Consider the following 20,101-nt stretch of genomic DNA (forward strand, 5'->3'; position numbering starts at 1 on the left):
TCTTCTCTTACATATCTGTATCTCTATTTGAAACATCCTGTGTAAACAATTTCACAGAATTGAAGAGACTATTTCTGAAGCTGATAAAAAGAGGAGAAGTTTGCCCATAAAAAGTATGCATGTTAAGTTCAATGTCAATTTTAATGTGCAAATAGGAATGTTTTGAACAGTATAGCTACTAAAGTTATCTTCAAAAGTAAGATGACAAAATTCTTCCTCTTTCTTTTTTTCATTTTTTGTTGCACTTTCATCTCTAAATAATTTTACAGTGGCCAAGGATCTTGCTGTTGATCTTGCTTGCATGAGTTCAGTCGATTAACGAAGGAAAAAAAGTGATACATATCTTGAATGTAATATGGAGATGCATCGCTTTATATTCAAAGAAAATTTTATTGACGATCGATCTTACCTCCAACCATTAAATTAACTGTTTCTAGAACTTGCAAGGAACGAATTTGCCTCATGACAGTACTACGATCAAATCTTGCAGGGCTCTCTGCAGAATTTGCCTTAACACAGCGTACAAAGTGAGGTCGTGCATGAACTAATGAACGTAGTAAATTATCTAAGCGAGTGTGAAAGTCTTGAGTCAAAGTTGAAACGGGCTCATCACCATTTAACCTGCACAATAACAAAAAGGCACATCCATGTTACACAAAAATGACAAGTATATTGTTGGAACGTGACGCAATATGATGAAAATGTTTGAAATTAAAAGTACATTTAAAATTTTTCCCTATATCAAAATACCTTTATGGAACTTTGATTTAATTTATTTTTTCCTTCTTTTACTTTTTTGCTTCGTTTTTCTTATCACAAAACCTGGCTTAAAGAACTATTTTAATAATTTGACAAACTGCCTAAAGTATTTTGAGGATGGTGAATTTTTAAAAATTAAAATTACTATTTCCTTAATTGCAGCATATCTTTTTTGGCTTGTTCTCAGAAATAATATGCGACTGGTCAAACATTTTTTCATTCTTAATTAAGATCACCCAGGGGCTGGAAAAAATAAGAGAAAAAAATTTAAGGAGGAAATTATTTTAAAATGAATATATTTTCTTCATTAACTTACATGGAAACCCATTTCTTTAACACTCCTTGAGTTAACTTTTCAATGATAGATTTTAGAGAAATAATTGAGAATGTTTGGTGTGCTGGTTATAGGTAAGAGAAAAAAATCCTCCATGACAGGGGCCTCGGCAAGAGAATGTGACGGTGTGGCTACTGAATTACAATTATGTAATTCTTTCCAATATAGGCTCGTGTTCAAGAGAAAAAAAAATTATTGAAGTGATGTCTGTTCTTGTCTTAAATGATCAAGAGGATACTCACAAATCAGAATGCGAAGTGGGAGAAATGCGGAAGCTAACTCCTCTTGGAACTGTTTCCAAAGAAAAAAGTGCTTTTAATTCGCTGCCAAATAGGTGTGTTGCAAAACCAAAGCTACATGTTTGTTTATGAAACACAGCAACAAGGTCATCTGGTACCACATCTTTGTTGGTATCTGAAATATCATACAAAATTATATTAATTTCTCTTACCTTCCCTCAGTAGTCAATAGGTAGATTGCTAACGGAGAGAAGAAATATTCACTGAAAAAAAAAAAAAATCTGACGGAAGGCAATCCAGATGGACTGAATGGATTTTCATGGACTGAAATATATTGGCCTAGAGGTGTTGTCAGCTAAGTTGGCAGTTGTTTACTTTTGTTTGCAAGCAACAGCAATGCAGTCGTCCAATAGCCATTGACTGCGAGCAATGCTGCCACCATGCACGGAAATGTAAATCAGTCTACTGGACTGGACAGTTAAAAGTAAGCAACTGCCAACTTAGCTGACAGCACCTCTGCAGATTTGATTCCTTGAGGATACTTTTTTCTGGTGTGACCGTCCATGGGAGAGGATATCTTAGTTTACAGCATAGTTGCCAGTTGGTGCTGAAAAACCTGCACTTTTCCATATTTGAGCGCATCTGTTGACTGCAAATGACAACAGGGTATCATCAGCAAGCCCAATTGACGCAATTATACCACTGCAACCTTTCCCTTTGCTACCTCATACTAGTGCTCCTGCGCCTCTCCTGTAGAGTAAAATTGTTTCCCCTTCCACTTTCCACTATTTTGCGAGAGGCCCATCATTCTATGACAGATTCAACTCGCCAATTATACAGGTAAAGCTTTTCCTAATGTAAGAGTTTTTTCTTTTCTCTAGTGCCCCCTCCCTCCAAAAAAGTTATTGGAATACATCTAATTTACAATTTATGGCTGGGTTATTCTTTTCCAATTTTTGATAAAATTATTTTAAATATTTAGGTACCTAAGAAATTTGTTGCATCATAAACCACTCGTCCTGCAAAGTGCTGGATTCCAAAGGATCTGGGCTCCAGAGGTTTTGGTTCGTACAAGCGTGAATTATGTCTATGTTGAGCTTTGACTTTGGCAATATAGGACTCAGCGGAACCACGAATTGAGCATTCAACATCTAACATACTCAACAAACCAGTTCTCTGAAAAAAGTAGCAAACTAAATTAATGAAAAATATTTGATAAAATCCATTCCTGTTAGGCACACGGAAAAAGACAACTGCATTCATTACAAACAAACCATAATTTTGGAAATGAGTTACATATATAATTGTGACTTTGTAAATGTTTGTTTTCATGGCCGAAGAATACAGTGATATGAAAACCTTTTCTTTTCCAATCAAAAGAATGATTTTTAACTTAGATACGAATATTTGTTTGTTGGATGAAAAAGAGGATGAATCTCTTTTGATTATTATATTACAGGATAGAAAATAAAAAAATGAAGCACTCACCAAAGAAGAAATCAGATCAATGCACGGAACATTGTCAGTATAGTCAACTTCAACATCACTATGAATGCCTTCGTCTCGGCATGACTCGATGCTAGATTTAAAGATATGAGTGTTGTAAAAATGCTGCATTGTTTCTGCACACAAATTGATGCAAAGGTGCTCCAATTGACTTGGCTGAAAATTGATAAAGCAATGAAAATTGGAAAATGGCTTTCATTTGAAGGAAATATTTGTAGATGCAATGATGCCGAGGCTATTTTGCTGCCTCCACAAAAAAAAAATAAGAAAAAAAGAAGAAGAAAAAGAAGAAAAAAAGGCTACAAACTGAACAAGCTCCAATAATTATTTCTGAATATTTTCCAAGTTTTGAAATTCAACAGTTATGACTGCTTCTTCAGATACAATTGACAATTGAGAGCATTCTTGGTAGAGTTTATATAATTAATATTTGGAGACTTCAAGCGGTGTGAAAAAGATAAAATAATAAGATTCAAACTTTTTGAAAAAATCAAAGGAAAAAAATATAAAAACCGATGGAATAACACTAAAATTGAAAGAGGTATGCAGGATTCTATGAGCTCAGAGCTTGAGAACATTCAATTCTTTGAACTTAAAAGGAATTTTTCCACTCCTAAACTTTTTCTAGCAACACTAGTGATAGATTCTATTCATACAATATACTATATACCACATACTATATATACACAACTTACTTTGGGTTCTTCAAATCCGAACATGTCAAGGATGCCGATTGACCCGTCTGTGGCATGCCGCACTGCATTGTTGAGAGCCGCCATTGATTTACTAGACTTGGATCCCGCAGTACCAACAGTTGATGCATGCTGACTGGCAACCTAAAGGCACACCAAATTCCCAATTAAAATCATAGAATAGATCCAACTAAGCGACACTGGAGAAAACAAAAAATCATGTCTAATATTTCTTGCTGATTCTTAACACACACACACAAAAAGACGTAGCTCTTGCAAAATTTTTGTGAGATTATGGTGCTAAAATGGTAAGGGAGACTAAAATTTACTCAATTCTATTTTTATACCCAGGTGAAACTAAAGAAAAATCTGGGGCAAGTGAAGAGTAGTTGTGAATAGTAGTCAGAAGAGGAAGAGGATGGATTGGACTTATGGAAATGGCTTTGAATAAGAAGAAATTACTTACATCAGCTTGGTTGTGAACAGATTCATTTGAGTCACTACTCAGCGTTCCTAAAGTTGATCCCAGACGTTTCAGACTATTCGCTCGTCGCACAATTGTTGCAACTGTGCGACAGTACAGAGCTTTTGCTAGAGAATCACGAATCATGTTTGACTAGAAAGAAAAGCAGAAAAAAACTTAAAATACTAAAATACCCGAGGCACATTTTTATGAAATACCTACAGCTATTGGGATGTTCATAAAATATGTGACGCTGTAGGTGGGAAGGGGGCGCAGGCTTGTGGTACTGGTACGATATAGTAGGAGATGGAGGTGTCATAACATTTGACTTCCAGCATTAAGCACATTTTGAATGGCCCCTTACCCTTACATTCTTATAACATCTTGCTACACTTAGTGGTCTCCCTTCCAAGGGGGGTATTACACGTATTTGTTAAGAGCTCTCCATTATGAAGGCAACACCTTTCCTTTGATAGCTTGCTGTATGATTAGTTAGCTGTCAAAAATAATAAGTTATTTAACTCTTATTCTTCGTTGAGACCAAACTTAAGCATCACAGCTGCTTAATATATCGGAACTTTCAATAAAAATCTGATTATGTTGTGATTCATAGAATATCATGAAAATAAACGCACCAGCTATTTGCTCACAATAGAAACTTTCAAAAAATTTGAAAAATCTGAATTATAAAAATTAAAGAAGACCATGCACAAAAAACCAAAGAATGCGGTGCCGACTAAATTTTTTTACGATTTGATATTACCTATGTTAGTTATGACCTCTTGAACATAATGAGCTTTTAAAATTAAACATTCAGTGTACCACTTATGATAAAAGCAGGGCTGAAAAGTGATTTTCAGAATTTTTAAATGTATTAGCCAGTAGAAATGTTTCAACATTTGAATGAATTATTGAGGAGAGTTTTTCTTCCCTCAATGGCAGAGAAGACAAAACAGATGAAAAGAATCTCTAAAAATTCCTCTCAATTATAACAGTGTACAGCGTAGTGTTCCAAATCTTCTATAGAGAACTCGTTTAAGAGTGCGGGAAAAATCGCTTTTCAGCCCCACTTTGCGTGTTATTTGCACAAGTACAGTTCGATTTTGAGAGCTCATTGTACTCTAGAGGTTGTAAAGATTAGCATATCAAATAATACGTAATTTTAGCCAGCACCAAATTTTTTGGTATTCCGAGCAGGGTGTACCGTTGGACCGGTGGAGCAGGTTGTTCTGTTTACACAGGACCCACAAATAAAGGACCCACCCTGCTCCCTTCTTTTACAAACAAAGAAAGGAAAAAGTTTTATTACAGCTTGGATAGGGAGAAAAGGAAACTGTTACTCATTGTTGGGCAGCAGAGGTGGAAATTATTTTTTTTTCCAATTTCACTTATCTTTACAAACATTTTACAGGGGTTCTTGTCCAGGGGGGGAGAGACCTTTTTTAAATTCTAGATTTAGAAAAAACTCACCATGTTAGCATCACAAAGGGATTTCACCAGCTGGCCTCTGGCATTGTGAGTGCGAGTTGTAATACCTCTGAATAGTGCTGATGCTGTGACGCCCAACAAACCAGCTACTGCAGTCAGCTCTGCTTCACCATTCACTATCACTTCCCCTACCGTTCCATTAGGTCCAGGAACTTTGTCAACAAACTGCATATTACCCAAAAGTAAAACTGCAGCTAGAACTCTGACAACATCCAAGAATGGAATTCCCAGAACACCTAAAAAGCGCAAAATCTATTATTCTCTCTTAATGAATTCAAGAACACAGTTTGTTGTCCACATAAAATTAAATTTTTTTTAAAAAATTGACCTATACTATTTTTTGTTAAAAAATTTGTAGTGAATTAGTGATATCAATGTTGAAAACCTTTCCAGATAATTTGAAGAGAACAAAATCTCCACTTTTTTCTTTCAGTGTCAAAACAGGAACATATAACAAAAGTGAAATCTGAAACCATACAACTTATTGTTATTTCGAAACGTTACATAGTTTCGGTAAATAATAATGTAGTTCAATGAGGGAAAATTGAACATTTTAATCTTCAATAATATTGAATACTTTTTTTTTCATGGGCATAGAAGTATCCTTGAAAAAATCAGTTGTTTTTCCTTTAGACAAAAAAAAGTTCGATAGAAAATTTAGAACCATTGTATTAAAACTCGGAGTTTTCCAATTTCTCTGACATTGAACTAATTAGGAATTTGTTTCAATATCATTTTTTTCCAACAAATGTTGATGAAGTGCACGAAAGGATCTAGACAACATACCTAAACAAGCTTTCCATGCCAGAAATCTTGCAGCATCTTCAGCCTCATCTTGATAGGTATCTCCATTCTGCAGGTAAAATAAATTCAGGGGAGAATAGCCCTCCAAGTTCAATTTAACTGAAAATACGGAAGAAAATACAATTATAAACAAATGCATAAATTGAGGTTCTAAGCAACTTAAAAAAAATTATTATGTCAGTCTAAATACATCTGGAATATTAAACATTTTGAATGACTTCTGTAGACTTTTGAAAAAAAGATATCTGAGAAATGGATTGTGAGGAGAAGAGTAGTTGCTTGACAATCAAGAAACCAATACGAATAGAGCCTGATTGTCTGGTAGCCCAGTTCATACATTAACGATACAAGTATCTTTAAAACTCATTGTAAGAGCTATTAAATAATAAGAAATCAATATCGATGGGAAACAAATCTCCTCTGGGTCATAATGTTAAATATTATCTATTCTGACTCAGTGGTTTCAAAGATTTCCACTGGATTCATTGAGAATCATTTTTTTATTTTCTTTTTTAGATAGCATTTAGTAACCAGCTAGAAAATTGATTGAGATTGGGAGAATTTAAATGATGAATCCAACCAAGTATTTGGAGGAATTAGTAGCTGAGGGACTTCAATGACAGTAACAGCTCTATTAAAATATTTTGTTTTTCTGGGGCTCCTACCTCTTTCTTCTGGCGTTAAACCGGCAAGCATCTGATAGAAAATGTGATAGTTTTTCTCATTTGGTAGAGGACGAATAACTCGAGTTTGGTCCAAAAAATAACAATGAATTTTTGTGCGGTACAACGCTCCATCAGTGACTTGAACTTCTATAAAATGACCCTAAAATAAAAAAATAGCAAATACAAATTGAATGAGATAAAATATAAGACCACTGCATGTTGGACTGCTTGGACATTGCTATTACACACTGCCTAAATGTATTTCAATAGTATTTCAATTAATATTTCAATAATATTTCAATTTTGCAATTGCAGAAGCGTAAATATGTTCAAACTTGATGGTTTCAAACTTTGAGTCATAGTATCATTTCCTCTTGAATATTTTATGGTTTCAAGTTAAAAAAGTCTGGTTTTCATAAATCTCTCAGGAATCTATGAAAATGTTATCTTAAACTGGGACTAGATATTTTCAATTAAAGTCTAGTTGCAATCAGTAATAACTGAATTGTAACCGAGAGACATTTTTTGGAAGAGTTAAAACATTTGAAAACTAATTTTTATGGAGAGGAGACTTCATTAAACACTATCTTAAATGGACAAAACAGAACATTTTCCTAGCTGTAACTGAAAATATGGACAGAATCCTTTCATGAGGGATTGAATTATTTCATGATTATATTTTGAAACATAGCTGTGAACAATATACTTTGATAAAGTGTGCAGCACAGCAGATAATATAAGGCACAGAAGTGTTAATTCCGAAATTACACGAATCCTTCCGGCAAAGAGAAAGTTTAAACTAACTTTTTGATGCTTAAAAATTGGATTCAAGGCGCAAAATTTTTCACAGAGTATGCATTGAGACTAGTTTTACTTAATATCCCAATTTTTTCAAAAACTGCACTTATGCGTCTTGTCCTACAATTAAGCCCTTCAAATGAATACTTGACAAATAGTGTAGAAAAGAGGAATGACTCTAGGAATTAAAATTCTGAAATTTAATGAAAGTTGACATGGTGAGGAAAATTGGTCTTACAATGCGACTAGATTCCGAGTTGGAGGTGGTTTTGGCAGATCCGAGTGAGCGGAGGACAGTGAAAGCAGCAGCAAGATGCTTGAAGGCATCAGTTTCTGGGCCTCCTCCAGCGACATCAAACAATTGCCTTAATAATAGCATGGAGCAATATGTCTTTCCACTTCCACTGGTACCTACATCACATAAAAAATTGAGATAAGGTAAATAAACGTTGCTGAAACGGAGAAAGAAGACTTAGTGAGTTGGTAATAAGAGCATCCGCTTTTTTTGAGATCAGATACCCTTGCAGATTGCAGAAATCGAAATATGAATTTCCCGACATTTTTAAGGTAATCAAAATAATTACTACGCATAAGACTTTTAGAAGTAGACAAAAAATGGTGAGAGAAACAAAAGTTTTCAGCGCATTGTCTAAGCCATTAAATTAGGGGTAGTTCCATTTTACTGAGTTTAAGAGTTTAGTTAAAAAATGAACCAACATTTACCTAAAACTTGACCTAAAATAAAATAAGATTATCATGTTTTTCACCTTGTAAAGATTAGTCCATGATTTATTCTAATTGCTCTGATTTGCTTGTTTACAGTATCTAATGTCAATGCTTAACATGCTAACACAGGAAAAAGTGGGCTCAGATTTATATTTTCCTCACACTAAAGAGATTAACGGTCTAAATATATTGTATAATTGAGAGTTTGAGATGAACGAGATAAAACAATACAAGGAGTCTAATTACAAAAATATACGTTGGGGGGGGGGGGGGGCTCAGAAAAGAAGATCTAAGTGTCTTCAAAATTTTTAAATTGTATGCTTGTTGTATCAAGCTAGAAAATCGTAAGTCGGAATCAGTACGAGGAAAGGCGGTTATTATCATTGGCTCCTGACACACCAAATACGCTTTGGGTTTCTGATTGCCTTCGATCTTCAGGGTGTCTACCAAAACAGGCTGGCCGAAAATCAGTACTTTTACAGTACTTTTTCGGTACATTCCCAAGAAATTCAGTGCCTCCACAACAACAAAATTCAGTACTTTTTCAGTGAAATTCGTAAAATTTCAAAAATTGGAATACCTCGCTCTAGTTGCGACAAAAATGATAAGAGATGAAAAACATTCCGGACCTTCTTGCGGAATTTCCGCACTTTTTCAGTACTTCCGGCCCGCCCTTAAAAAAATCAGTACTATTTCCGGGATTTCCGGAAATTCCGGACTTGTAGACACCCTGATCTTGTTCAGACGAATAAAGCGCAAGGGAGTTTACTAGTTACCTGAGAGGATGATGGCTTGGGGGTAGCCGGTCTCCGACTGCTGACGCACAGCGTCCTGGACGACTTTGAGTAGCGACGCGCTCAGCGTCACCCCGCGCATGCTCGTCAGCGTGAGTGGGTTCCCTACGTCCGTGTACGGGTTGATCGACAGTAGAATGGGGCCCATATTCGTCTGTAACAGACAAATCAAACATCAAGTGAAAACAAAGACAAGAAAAGAAACTTGAGAAATGACACAGTAGGTACGTGGGATGTGGAATGAAGGCAATGCAAGTATATTTGGATGACATTTTGCAATCAGAAACTACAATTGTTTACTCATCCGTAAAAACAGGGTGTCTACTTAAATAGACTGGTCAAGAAAAAGTACTTTTTCAGTACATCCTCGTGAAATTCAGTATCTCCTCCAACAAAGAAATTCCGTACTTTGTCAGTACCTTCATTTGACGAAATTAGAAAAATTTCAAAAATTTGAAATTGCGACAAAAATAACAAAATTTTTTAAAAAATTCCGGACTTTTTTGCGGAATTTCCGCACTTTTTCAGTACTTCCGGACCGCCCTTGAAAAATCAGTATTATTTCCGGACTTTTCGGAAATTCCGGACTTGTAGACACTATCTCCGTAAAAACCCGAACGCCCACGAATCATGAACGCCGTATGGACATTCGAGAGTTGCCAAATCTTCTTCGATAAAATGTTCATTTTTCAGGAAAGTTATAGATATTTTTCCTTGAAATTTTCAGGAACTCGAGTTGAAATTGCGAACAAAATTGGAAGGAAAATTGGAAGGAAAATATTCATAAGTTTACCGGGAAATCCGGGGTTTATCAAAGGAAATGTGGCAACGCCTGAAGGCTCATACGGCGTTTTTCCCTAGCAAGGCAGTATTAGAGAGTAATCTAAACTTTATGGCAATCTCTATTGTCTATTTCGCATTGGCGTGACAAGTAGATACAATAAAATGAAGGCTCCAATAGTGCTAACGATGGTTTTAAAATACTTCGTGTGACAACTGAACCATACGGCCGTGTACTTCGGTGGTACATCAGTAAATTTGAAGAGGTTTCCTTCAAGTATCCATGAAAGTGCGGAGCACCATGGAATATAACGCAGACATCAATATTATAAGGAGGCCGCGAAATAAAAAGGTCAAATACTGGGGACGAGGCCCGTCCTTAGACGAAGCTCGCTTAGTAATAACTGAGCAGAAAACCTGAGCCACTTGCTCGGTAATTGGGTAGAGAACCACTTTTTTTTCGGATAATTCGATCGCCTCAAGTTGTGGCGAAGACGGGCGCTCCGTCAGAGTGGCAAGATTTATGAAAAATTCCGACTTTCGAGACAGTTTTCGCTTTGAAGAATCTTTAGGTACATTTCCATAGGTCTAACTGGAGAAAAACAATGTTGCCACTTTCCTGGATCCGCCAAAATTAGACTTGATCCCCGGTTATTATGAACGAAAGTAATGCACTCAACACAAATAAGACGTCGCAAGCATAAGGTTTCCCATTATGCACGGCTCCTTTTACAACAATTAAGTCAGAGTATCCTAGTGTATCATATTTCAAGATGTGATACAAGTACAAAGAAAAGAGAGGGAGAGATACAGGGAGAAGGCAACTTAAGATGAAGGGGTTACATTTGACCTGACCATATTTTGTCGCTTCTGATGTAAGAGCAAGACTATTTTTGAGTTCAGCTCTATTGTCTTTATATCTTCATACTTTTCAGGGCTCAAATTGAAATAAAGACAAGACCTTACGTCTTAGAAGCTGGGATTTCACTGCCTAAAAGCATTGGTTATGCCAATAGGAAAACTTGGAATGCAAGATCATTTTTAAATTTTCTTACGAATTTCTGGTCCTTTGGTGGTGCATGTGCGTTATTAAGTCAATTACACCATAGGCAGCAGGGCTGCAGGGTTGGTTGGGTTGAATGCGACTCTTCCCATTGATCCCTGACTGCGTTGCACACCTAAGCCCTGGTAAAAGAGGTGTGCTTCAAGTCGTCATTTGATTGGTTTTCATGGTTGTAGGATCCCTAAAATCGCCACTCGATTGGTCTTCATGGTTGTAGGATCTCCAAAGCCGCCATTTGATTGGTCTTCATAGTTGTAGGATCTCCATGAAATCAGTCAGCAGCGCGAGGCGCGGCGTGACCGGTTTATACAGCTTTAGAAATCAAAACGGCTCTTCTCACCTTAAAAGAAGTTCTTATGAGCTTCAAATCTAAATGATTTGAAACCCTTTGATGAAACCAAGGATTTAAGGACTACAGATTGGTAGTGACCTATGAGGAAACGCCCTTCAGGGCCCTGAAAACTCCATGATCTATACTCTCAAAATTATCAACTTGTTCACAATCGCCAGAGACAGGAGACCCCACTCGTATCTCGTGGAAGCTTTTACTTTTGGGACTTCAACAGGAAACTGTCGACTTATTTACATGGTTGATGTTTAACAACGTGTTGGTAGTTTCGTTTTGCAAACAAGCCGAAGTTTGGGAAACTTGTTTGGCTCATGACGTCACCCGGGGCTCATCATCCACCATGTAGGCACGTCAACAGCCGAAAAAAGAGTGATGACTGTTGCTCGCTTATGATTGTCCATGAGGAATTGTTGAATCCCCGAAAGTAAAAGCTTCCACTTGTGGCCAGGAGGCTAGTGGAGAGTCTCTGTCTCTGCTACTCTCCCAGGGTGTCTACAGGTTTTCGAAAACCAATTTCAGAACTTTTTCGGGACCTTTTCAGAACTTTTTCAGGACCCTCGGAGTCTACACTTACTTCTAATTTTAATGGAAATCGAGTCCATCTTTAAGAAAATTGCTGATGACTAAAAGAATCCATGATAAGTATGTATAATCGGGGACATTTTTTCTACGTAACAACTACACTTTGACTCGCGAAAACCGTGAATTTTTAAATTTTTCGAGACCTCGAGTTAAATTTCCGGACTTATTCGTGACTTCGGGACCGGTCAAGCGAATCTGGACTTTTCCAGGACTTTCGGGACCTGTAGACACCCTGTCTCCCCACACAGGTACTCTAACTTGGGCTATCGCATTTAAGTCTTTGTACAAGACGGAGAAAACGCGTGGATGAGCTTCTACCACTGGGCAACGACGCACGAGGAATCGCTTAATTCCGAAAGAGGTATGAGTGAGTACCCTCGCGAAAACTCAAAACCGGGTGAGAACCGAGGACTCGAACCCACATTTCATGGCCGCGGAAACCGCTGCGAGGAAGGATCGGATCCGACGGCCCCACTCGAAAACTAATTTCGAGTCGGAGCGAAGGGCGGGGGGAGGGCGTCCAAATCGACCGTACATCAGGGTCGCGGCGCCGGGCGTGGAAATTGCAAAAATTACACGCTGAGGGCCACTAAAAATGATGGATGGCCCGGGCCCGGGTCGCCCGGTCGCAACGGCCGGTGCTTTCCTCCGCCGTGCTCAGGAAAAAAACCGTATGAGCCTTCCGACGTTGCCAAATCTCCTTCGACAAATCACGAATTTTCCGGAAAATTGGTAGATAATCTCCTTCCGATTTTGCAGAGAATTTTGCTCGTAATTAGATCGAAAGTATCCGAAAATTTCAAGGGAAAATATTCATGGATTTCTTCAAGAATAAACATTTTATGAGATGCAATTTGGCAACATTCGAATGCTCTTACGGCGTTTTTCCTCAGTACGGCAGTTCTCACCGTCTCCTCGGCCGAGGGCAGCCGCAACCCGGCATGGATGCCGCGTGGCTTCGTGCGATTAACTCTCTTCCAAGCGATATGTGGCCGGGTGATTTGCATTCCGCCTCAGATGCGACAACACCATTGTCGGGTCACACCCGATCTGCGTGTTCTCTCTATGTCCGTCTATAGTCGACAACTGCGGGCCATGAGTTCGACGTCACAAATGGTATCGATTCAATCAAATCGGTTCCTGAAACCCTGAGTCGAAGAAATACTACATCTGGCCGCAGGGGAAACGAGAAAGTAAAAATCGAGAGGATGAGAACGGGAAAACACTATTAAGAATCCTGGAGTAAAATCTTCCAAGCCTGTTAATTTTCTGACTTTTCGGGATGGGCAAAATTTCCTGACCTAGCAGATTCACCCTGACTTTTCAAAACTTGTCACCCTCTATGGGAAATTTTAATCTTCATACTAGGGGACTTCGCCCCTTGACCAACCCCCGGAGATTGGTGCCGCTACCCACGGCCGGATTAAGGGGGTGGCCACATGGGCCGCTGCCAGCCTTCGGGCTAATTGTTGAAACTGATAGACAAAGCGATAGACAAAAAGGATGTGGAGGGATCCTCTTGGTGGAAGCGAGAGGTTGCGATGAACAAAGGAGGTAGGTGGTAGACAAACTAGGAAGTCCATCATTTCCTCCTTTAGTCTATGAGAACCACCCTATTAACCAATAGGATCGCTCCATTCTCTTAAATCATCTTTGTCTATAGCTGTACCTATCAATTTCAAAAATCAGACCGCTGATTAGAATTGTGGAGAAAGTTTGAAGAAATCCATTTCAGCAAACACATGGAACCCACGATGACATGATTAAGAAAAGAGGATTGAACGATTGGAATACATTTCCCTTTGAGGAACTTTTTTTTTAAGGCTCTTGTCATATCCAAGTGAAGCGGACTGAATATCATCCCAGTTCTCTTCTACATCAAATAATTAATTTAAGCGACACGATTTTCATTTTCAAACTCATTTTGTCATTTTTTACTACCCTCTTCGATATTGGAATCATCCGAGTATATCCTGTAGAACTTCCTTAGGCTCCTCAGTTAAAAGAGAAAAAACAGTACAAACAAAGTAACGCGATATGAACCAACAATGTCTTTCCGAAACATAAACTCGGCATCTGGATAGTGCGCGGAGCGTAAGACCATGGAAGGATATTCGATGTTGGGTTCGGACCCAACATGCAACTATATTAACTCCGCGGTAGGCCAAGTTGCATACGCTCGATTTTGCGGGCGAAATCTCAGATCCGCCTACGGCTTTTGCGATACGGAACGGATGCACGGTGCAATCAGAGTTTTCCTTGAGCGTGACGTCTTTTTCGGCCAATTACTTTGACGGGCTGCTCTCCGTATCCGAAGCACAAACTCGGCGTTCGAATAATGCGCTGAGCGTAAAACAATGAAAAAATATACTGAGTTGGGTTTCGCGAGGTTCTACATTCTAATATGCCATGCTCAAAGCACAATATTTCCGAGTTAAAATACAACTTTACTCCTTAGTTCGGCACAGGAATCAAGGATGCCATAATTTATTCATCTTCACATTCCCTGACTATTTTTGCTTTTCCTTAATTCCAAAACGGTCTAATTCCCCCCTATCCCAGACCTTTGAACACAATTTCCGACTTTTTTTCCTTTCTTAAAATGCGGCAACTTTCGCTGAACTTTGGACATTTCTTAACAAAACTGACATGTTGTAAAAGGGTAAAAGTTGGGGAAGATCAGTGATAAGTTTTAGTGCTTAATGTGTGTCAAGATTTCCCTGACTTTATTCGGCCTTTGAAAATTCCCTGACTTTTCCAAATTTTCCAGGTTTTGTAGACCGCCGGTAACTCTAGAAATGAACTGAGCCGCTCACGACTGGTTTTTGGGATACTGAAGAGATTTTGCCGGTGGAAATCCAAAATCCGATCTGATTTTTCGATGCGACTCCATACAAATCGTTTTACTGAATATTTTGCCTCCAAGGATTGGAGTCTTCTCCTGTGAATGGCAAATATTCTGCAATCTAAAAGCGGAACTAGTAATTTGGCAAAACGTGTATGACGCCAGCATGTTTGTTTACGTTGACTGAGGATCTGTCTCAAAGGCATGCGGTTCTATAAGCTGTGTAGAAAAAAAATTGCGAGATGGGGAGATGCCTGTAGTCGAGCGCTATCTGCGGCGGCATCTGGGAATCCAGTATCCTCTTGGACGTGCTGGCAGGCACAGTCATAGTTTATTTCACGCGTTAGAACACAAATGTGGGGAGCCATTCAACACAGATGACTCGAAACGGCACTGAGAAAAGCTCCGAGAAGAGAACACCGCGCCGCACAGTGGATCGAGTCAATAGGAGAGGTCGGACAAAATTTGGAAACTTTAAACGCTTACACAGGGTGCCTACTAAGACAGGCTGGCCAAGAATTAGTACTTTTACAGTACTTTTTCAGTACATTCTCGAGAAATTAAGTATACCTCCTCCAACAGAAAAATTCCGTACTTTTACAGTACCTCCATTTGACGAAGTTAGACAAATTTCAAAAATTTGAAATTGCGACGAAAATAACAATAAGGTCAAAAAAATTCCGGACCTTTTTGCGGAATTTCCGCACTTTTTCAATACTTCCGGACCGCCCTTAAAAAATCAGTACTACATCCGGATTTTCCCGAAATTCCGGACTTGTAGACACCCTGGCTTAAAACCCCGTTTATACCCAACTTTGAGGTTCTAAAAGTGGTTCCATTGGTTTCCTCGTGAGATTTTCTGCTACTGGCATCCCTCTAAATTTAAAATACGACGAAATAAACATCAAAATTTTCAGTTTCAGTCAAAAATTTCAAGTCCGAACTCTCTAATTGACTCGATCCACTGTGCGTCGTGCAGCAGAAAAGGTTACGGCCGAGTGGTCAGTGATAGCGGAGAGCGTAACCTGATACCCGTCACTCGGTGACGGAGGAACACCCGGGCGTTATGTGTTTGCATACGAGGCACGGCGCCGGCGCTTGTCAGATCCCATCTTGACGAAGGGACTTCGGAGTGCGGGGTCCTTATAAAATCCAAGAGTCTTTAGCACTCTTTTCTAAGGTGCCACGGTGATTTAACCTCTATTTTGATACTTAAGATTTTCTACGCTGAAAAAAAGGCACTGCGGCTAACCCTAGTTGATGCAGTACTCTACAAAATTTGACGTGTCACGGTACATGGACCAACCACTACCATACCGACAATGAAAGTTAGAGTGACGCAAAAATTTAGTTGGTGTAGAGCACCGGTTGGGTTGGCTGGGTGAAAACCAGGCATATCGGAACTTGAGATCCACGGGGTAAAAAGTGTTAGGGGTTATCCCCTATAATTGTGGTGCTACCCCCAACTTGTTGCAGTGCTTCCATTTCCCGGAACTAGTTCCGAATTCAGGAACTTTTGAGACTATTTGATTTTTTCCCGGAACTTTTGAAATTCCGGAAGTGTTCCGGATCTTTTGAATGAATCTAGAATTAATCCCAGAACTTTTGACGGTCATGGAGTGGGAGGAATTTGAACAAAAATGTTTTGAATCCAGGAACTTTTGACGGACATGGAACGGGAGCACTGATTTGTTGCATGATATGGACATTTCCAATTAGTTTATTGTGGTAGTCCGGCAACATTTGGGTTAGTAACCTGATTTATTGGGGAACTACTACACTTAATTCGAAGTGCCCATATTATCCAACAACCCCTATCTCCTTTTTTTCAGCTTAGACATTTTTATGTAAATTTTCTGATCCCTAGGATCTTGAGGATTTCTGCTAACATTATTCGTAAATTGAATTAATTGAAATTCGGAAAAGAGAAGAAAAAAATATTGATTTTTGGTTAAACTTTTTCTATTTTTTTATTTATTTATTTTTATTTTTTTTATATTCTTCCTGAGAGGAGGTCTCTTTAGGAGAGGAGACGGAGACATCCCAATAGAGGCAACGGTATTCTTAGATAAATTAAGTCAAGTTCCTCGCCGAAGAAATTAACTTCTTAACAACTCCCTTCCGTCGTGAGGATGAGACGCAATTATGCTAAAAGAAACTTTGTGAAAATCCATTCAACCAAAAAGAATCTACAACATTCAAAAGCTTCCTATTGATTTAATCCATTCGTTAACTATTCCTTTCAGAATAAATACGTCCAATTCGTCGCTTGGCTGACATAAGGGCGTAACTACGCATTGCGATGAGCCCGGAAAAACATTGAATTGTATGGAGGACAAGGTTCATTGCAAAGTGTACTTGCGCCCTTGTGTCAGGTAGGCGACGAATTGTTCATTTGTCATATGTTTTTAAGGTGTCTACTAAAACAGGCTGGCCAAAAATCAGTACTTTTACAGTACTTTTCCAGTCCATTCCCAAGAAATTCAGTGCCTCCTCATAAGAGAAATTCAGTACTTTTTTAGTACCTCCAATCGACAAAATTTAAAAATTTTCAAAAATTTGAATTTCTCGCTCGAATTGCGACAAAAACGACAAAAATTCCGGACCTTCTCGCGAAATTCCGCACTTTTTCAGTACTTCCGGGCCGTTCTTAAAAGAAGCAGTAATATATCCGGACTCTCAGGAAATTCCGGACTTGTAGACACCCTGATTTTGAGTAGAGACTCACCGCGTAGCTCACAAAGCGTCTTCTCTCCTTCGTCTTCGTGGTGTAGAGGTAGAGAGGGGATGAAAATGAAAGGGGCTGTTTCGTCTGCAAAAGTGTTATAAGAAGAGGGTGGAACTTACGAAAAACTGTGCGGTTGCGAATCTGGCGTGGAGGCATTTGAGGACGGCGTCCTCGGTGAGGGGCCCGGGCAGGTAGATGAGGTCGTCGAGGTGAGGGCTACCGTGGGAGGGGCGCATCGTGCCCTTGGGAAACTTGTCGCCGGGCGCGGTGCCCGTGGCCGTCGAGACGGGGGCGGCCGGCGTGGGAGGCGCCGCCGCCGCCGCGGGGGCGCCCATGTCGCCCTCCATCGCTCCGCCTGACGAATTTCGCTTCTTCAGCGAGTCTGCAACAGGCGAAGAGGACATCATTAATCATAACAACACACAAACCGACTCTGACTGAATTTTCCAACTAAGAACAACTAGCATTGCAATGTTCATAAGATGGTGCAACTTCTTTTGTTTGGGGAGAAAAATACGAACACTTAAAAAGTTTCTACAGTACACATTAAAAAAAAAAAACAAACTAAAAAAATCCCATTAATTACATGTCAGTATAACGAAGAATAAAGAATCGTAGCTCTGATACAATGCTCATGGTCGATTTCAACCCCCATCTACTTTGAAGTCATGGTTACAATGTATCTTGTAATGACTGGACTACATTTTGCAATTTGGAACTATAAATTCTAGCCCGGTTTAAAAACGACGTATGTGCCATTAGCTTCCCTATGCACATAAGTGTTTTTCCAGAAGAGCCAGAATTTATAGTTCCAAATTGCAAAATGCAGTCCAAATATTGTTTCGTTCCCCGAAACATTTTTGTTACGGGAACTGAACTATATTTTATCACGAATATAACATTGCAACTACTTGAAAGTGCCAAATTCATTATTTTCTGGATATTTCATTAGCAGAGGAAGGGGATGAAAATTCGACGTTAATACCTGGGGTGGATTTGAAATTAAGAGAGCGAAAGTTACTGGAAAGAGGCCAAATCTGCTTGGGAAAAGGGGGCCAAACTTTGGAAAATCTAAAAAAATCTTGAAGATAGTTCACACTGAACAAAATTACCAAGAGTAAAGCTGAGCTTTTAAATGCAGAGAGGAGGGGAGTTCCCCCATTAGCCCATTTCGGCGATTCGTGCAAGTTGGCAACACTCTTCTTTCCATTTAAATGCATGCTAAACAATCGATCCCGAGTGAGGTAGCCATTTCTTACCTAGAATTGGTGCTCCCATTCCATGTTCGTCATAAGTTCCGGGATCCGGAACATTTTTGTTGCAATTTCTCCTACTCCGTGACCGTCAAAAGTTCCGAGGTCCCTCTTAGATCTTTTTAGAACTAACGAGAAAGTTCCGGAAAATGCAAAGATCCGGAACATTTTGGGAATTTCAAAACTTTCGGGAAAAATTTTAGGAAAATCTCAAAAGTTCCGGGAAACGGGAGCACTCCCTAGAATCGATATATTGAATGGATTTACACGGAAAACTAACAGTGTTGCCAACTTGCTGGAATCGCCACTGAATGAAGTTCAGAGCACTGGAAAAAAACACACTGGATCTAGAGTCCAGACTCTTGAAAACATTGACAAGAAAAAATACTCTTGATTCAATCGGATTTTTGCTTGAATCAAAACGAAATCCGCTTAAATTGAGAGGCTTGGTTCTTGATTTAAGCTAGATTCTGATTGAATCAAAAGTGCTTCTTCTTGTCGATGTTTTTAAGAGTCTGGACTCTAGATTCAATGTTTTTTTTTCTTTTTTTTTTTTCTTCTTCTTCTTTCAGTGAGGGAAAATACACTAGATAGGATGAAAACGTACCTGTGGCCTGTCCGCCGGTGCCGGGGGCGGATAGGGTGTGAGAAATGGTAAGTGGGTGCTTGGGGACGACGGGCGCGATGAGGCTATGGTTGAGCGGGGCGCCGATCATGCCCTGGGGTTGCTTCGTGCCGTTGGCGAGTGGTAAGGGGGCCGCCGGGGTGCCCGTGCCGTGCCGGTTCCCGTTCCCGCGACGGGTGGCGCCGCCTGGACGTGCAACCGGTTTCGCAACGTCACCAACTCCGAGCTCAGGCTTCGCAGAGTCTGCTGCAGCCGCACCGCCTCGTTTGACGAGGAAGCATCTGAAACAACCGAAAACAAACCACCGTGAGGACACATCACTCTGAGAAACATTTACCATTAGTTGTAACGAACCGGTTGGAATAGCTGAACCGTCCTGATAAGAGGAATCGCCGTATGAACATTCCAGCGTGGTCAAATTTCGCCCGATTAAATGGATTGCATTTGGCAAACAGGACCAGGAGCATTGCATTGTTGCTAAGATTGTGCAACTTCATCCTTCGCAATAAAACTTATAAAATCATGCAAAGATATGAAATGTACATGGTAATTTTTGTCTTAAATTTACAGTTTTCAGCGTGTAACATGGAGACTGTTCATACAGTTTA

General features: G+C 39.4%; 1 protein-coding gene across 1 annotated transcript in view; it reads right to left on the reverse strand.

Annotated features, from left to right (window-relative positions):
- The window catches only part of LOC109037481 (unconventional myosin-IXb-like dachs), a 31,513-nt gene extending 11,783 nt beyond the window's left edge, over positions 1 to 19,730 (reverse strand). Inside the window, exons 1-13 of the mRNA XM_019052184.2 lie at positions 19,476 to 19,730; positions 17,735 to 17,997; positions 9,251 to 9,422; positions 7,987 to 8,159; positions 6,951 to 7,110; positions 6,268 to 6,384; positions 5,464 to 5,717; positions 3,997 to 4,146; positions 3,534 to 3,674; positions 2,821 to 2,994; positions 2,319 to 2,508; positions 1,336 to 1,507; positions 410 to 621 (exon numbers count right to left, since the gene is read on the reverse strand). Coding sequence (XP_018907729.2) covers positions 410 to 621; positions 1,336 to 1,507; positions 2,319 to 2,508; positions 2,821 to 2,994; positions 3,534 to 3,674; positions 3,997 to 4,146; positions 5,464 to 5,717; positions 6,268 to 6,384; positions 6,951 to 7,110; positions 7,987 to 8,159; positions 9,251 to 9,422; positions 17,735 to 17,997; positions 19,476 to 19,584 — 2,287 coding nt within the window. The 5' untranslated portion in view covers positions 19,585 to 19,730. The remainder of the gene's footprint in view (positions 1 to 409; positions 622 to 1,335; positions 1,508 to 2,318; positions 2,509 to 2,820; positions 2,995 to 3,533; positions 3,675 to 3,996; positions 4,147 to 5,463; positions 5,718 to 6,267; positions 6,385 to 6,950; positions 7,111 to 7,986; positions 8,160 to 9,250; positions 9,423 to 17,734; positions 17,998 to 19,475) is intronic.
- Positions 19,731 to 20,101: the final 371 nt, after the last annotated feature.

This window comes from Bemisia tabaci, chromosome 5, assembly GCF_918797505.1.
Source record: "Bemisia tabaci chromosome 5, PGI_BMITA_v3".
Classification (NCBI taxonomy): Eukaryota; Metazoa; Arthropoda; class Insecta; order Hemiptera; family Aleyrodidae; genus Bemisia; species Bemisia tabaci.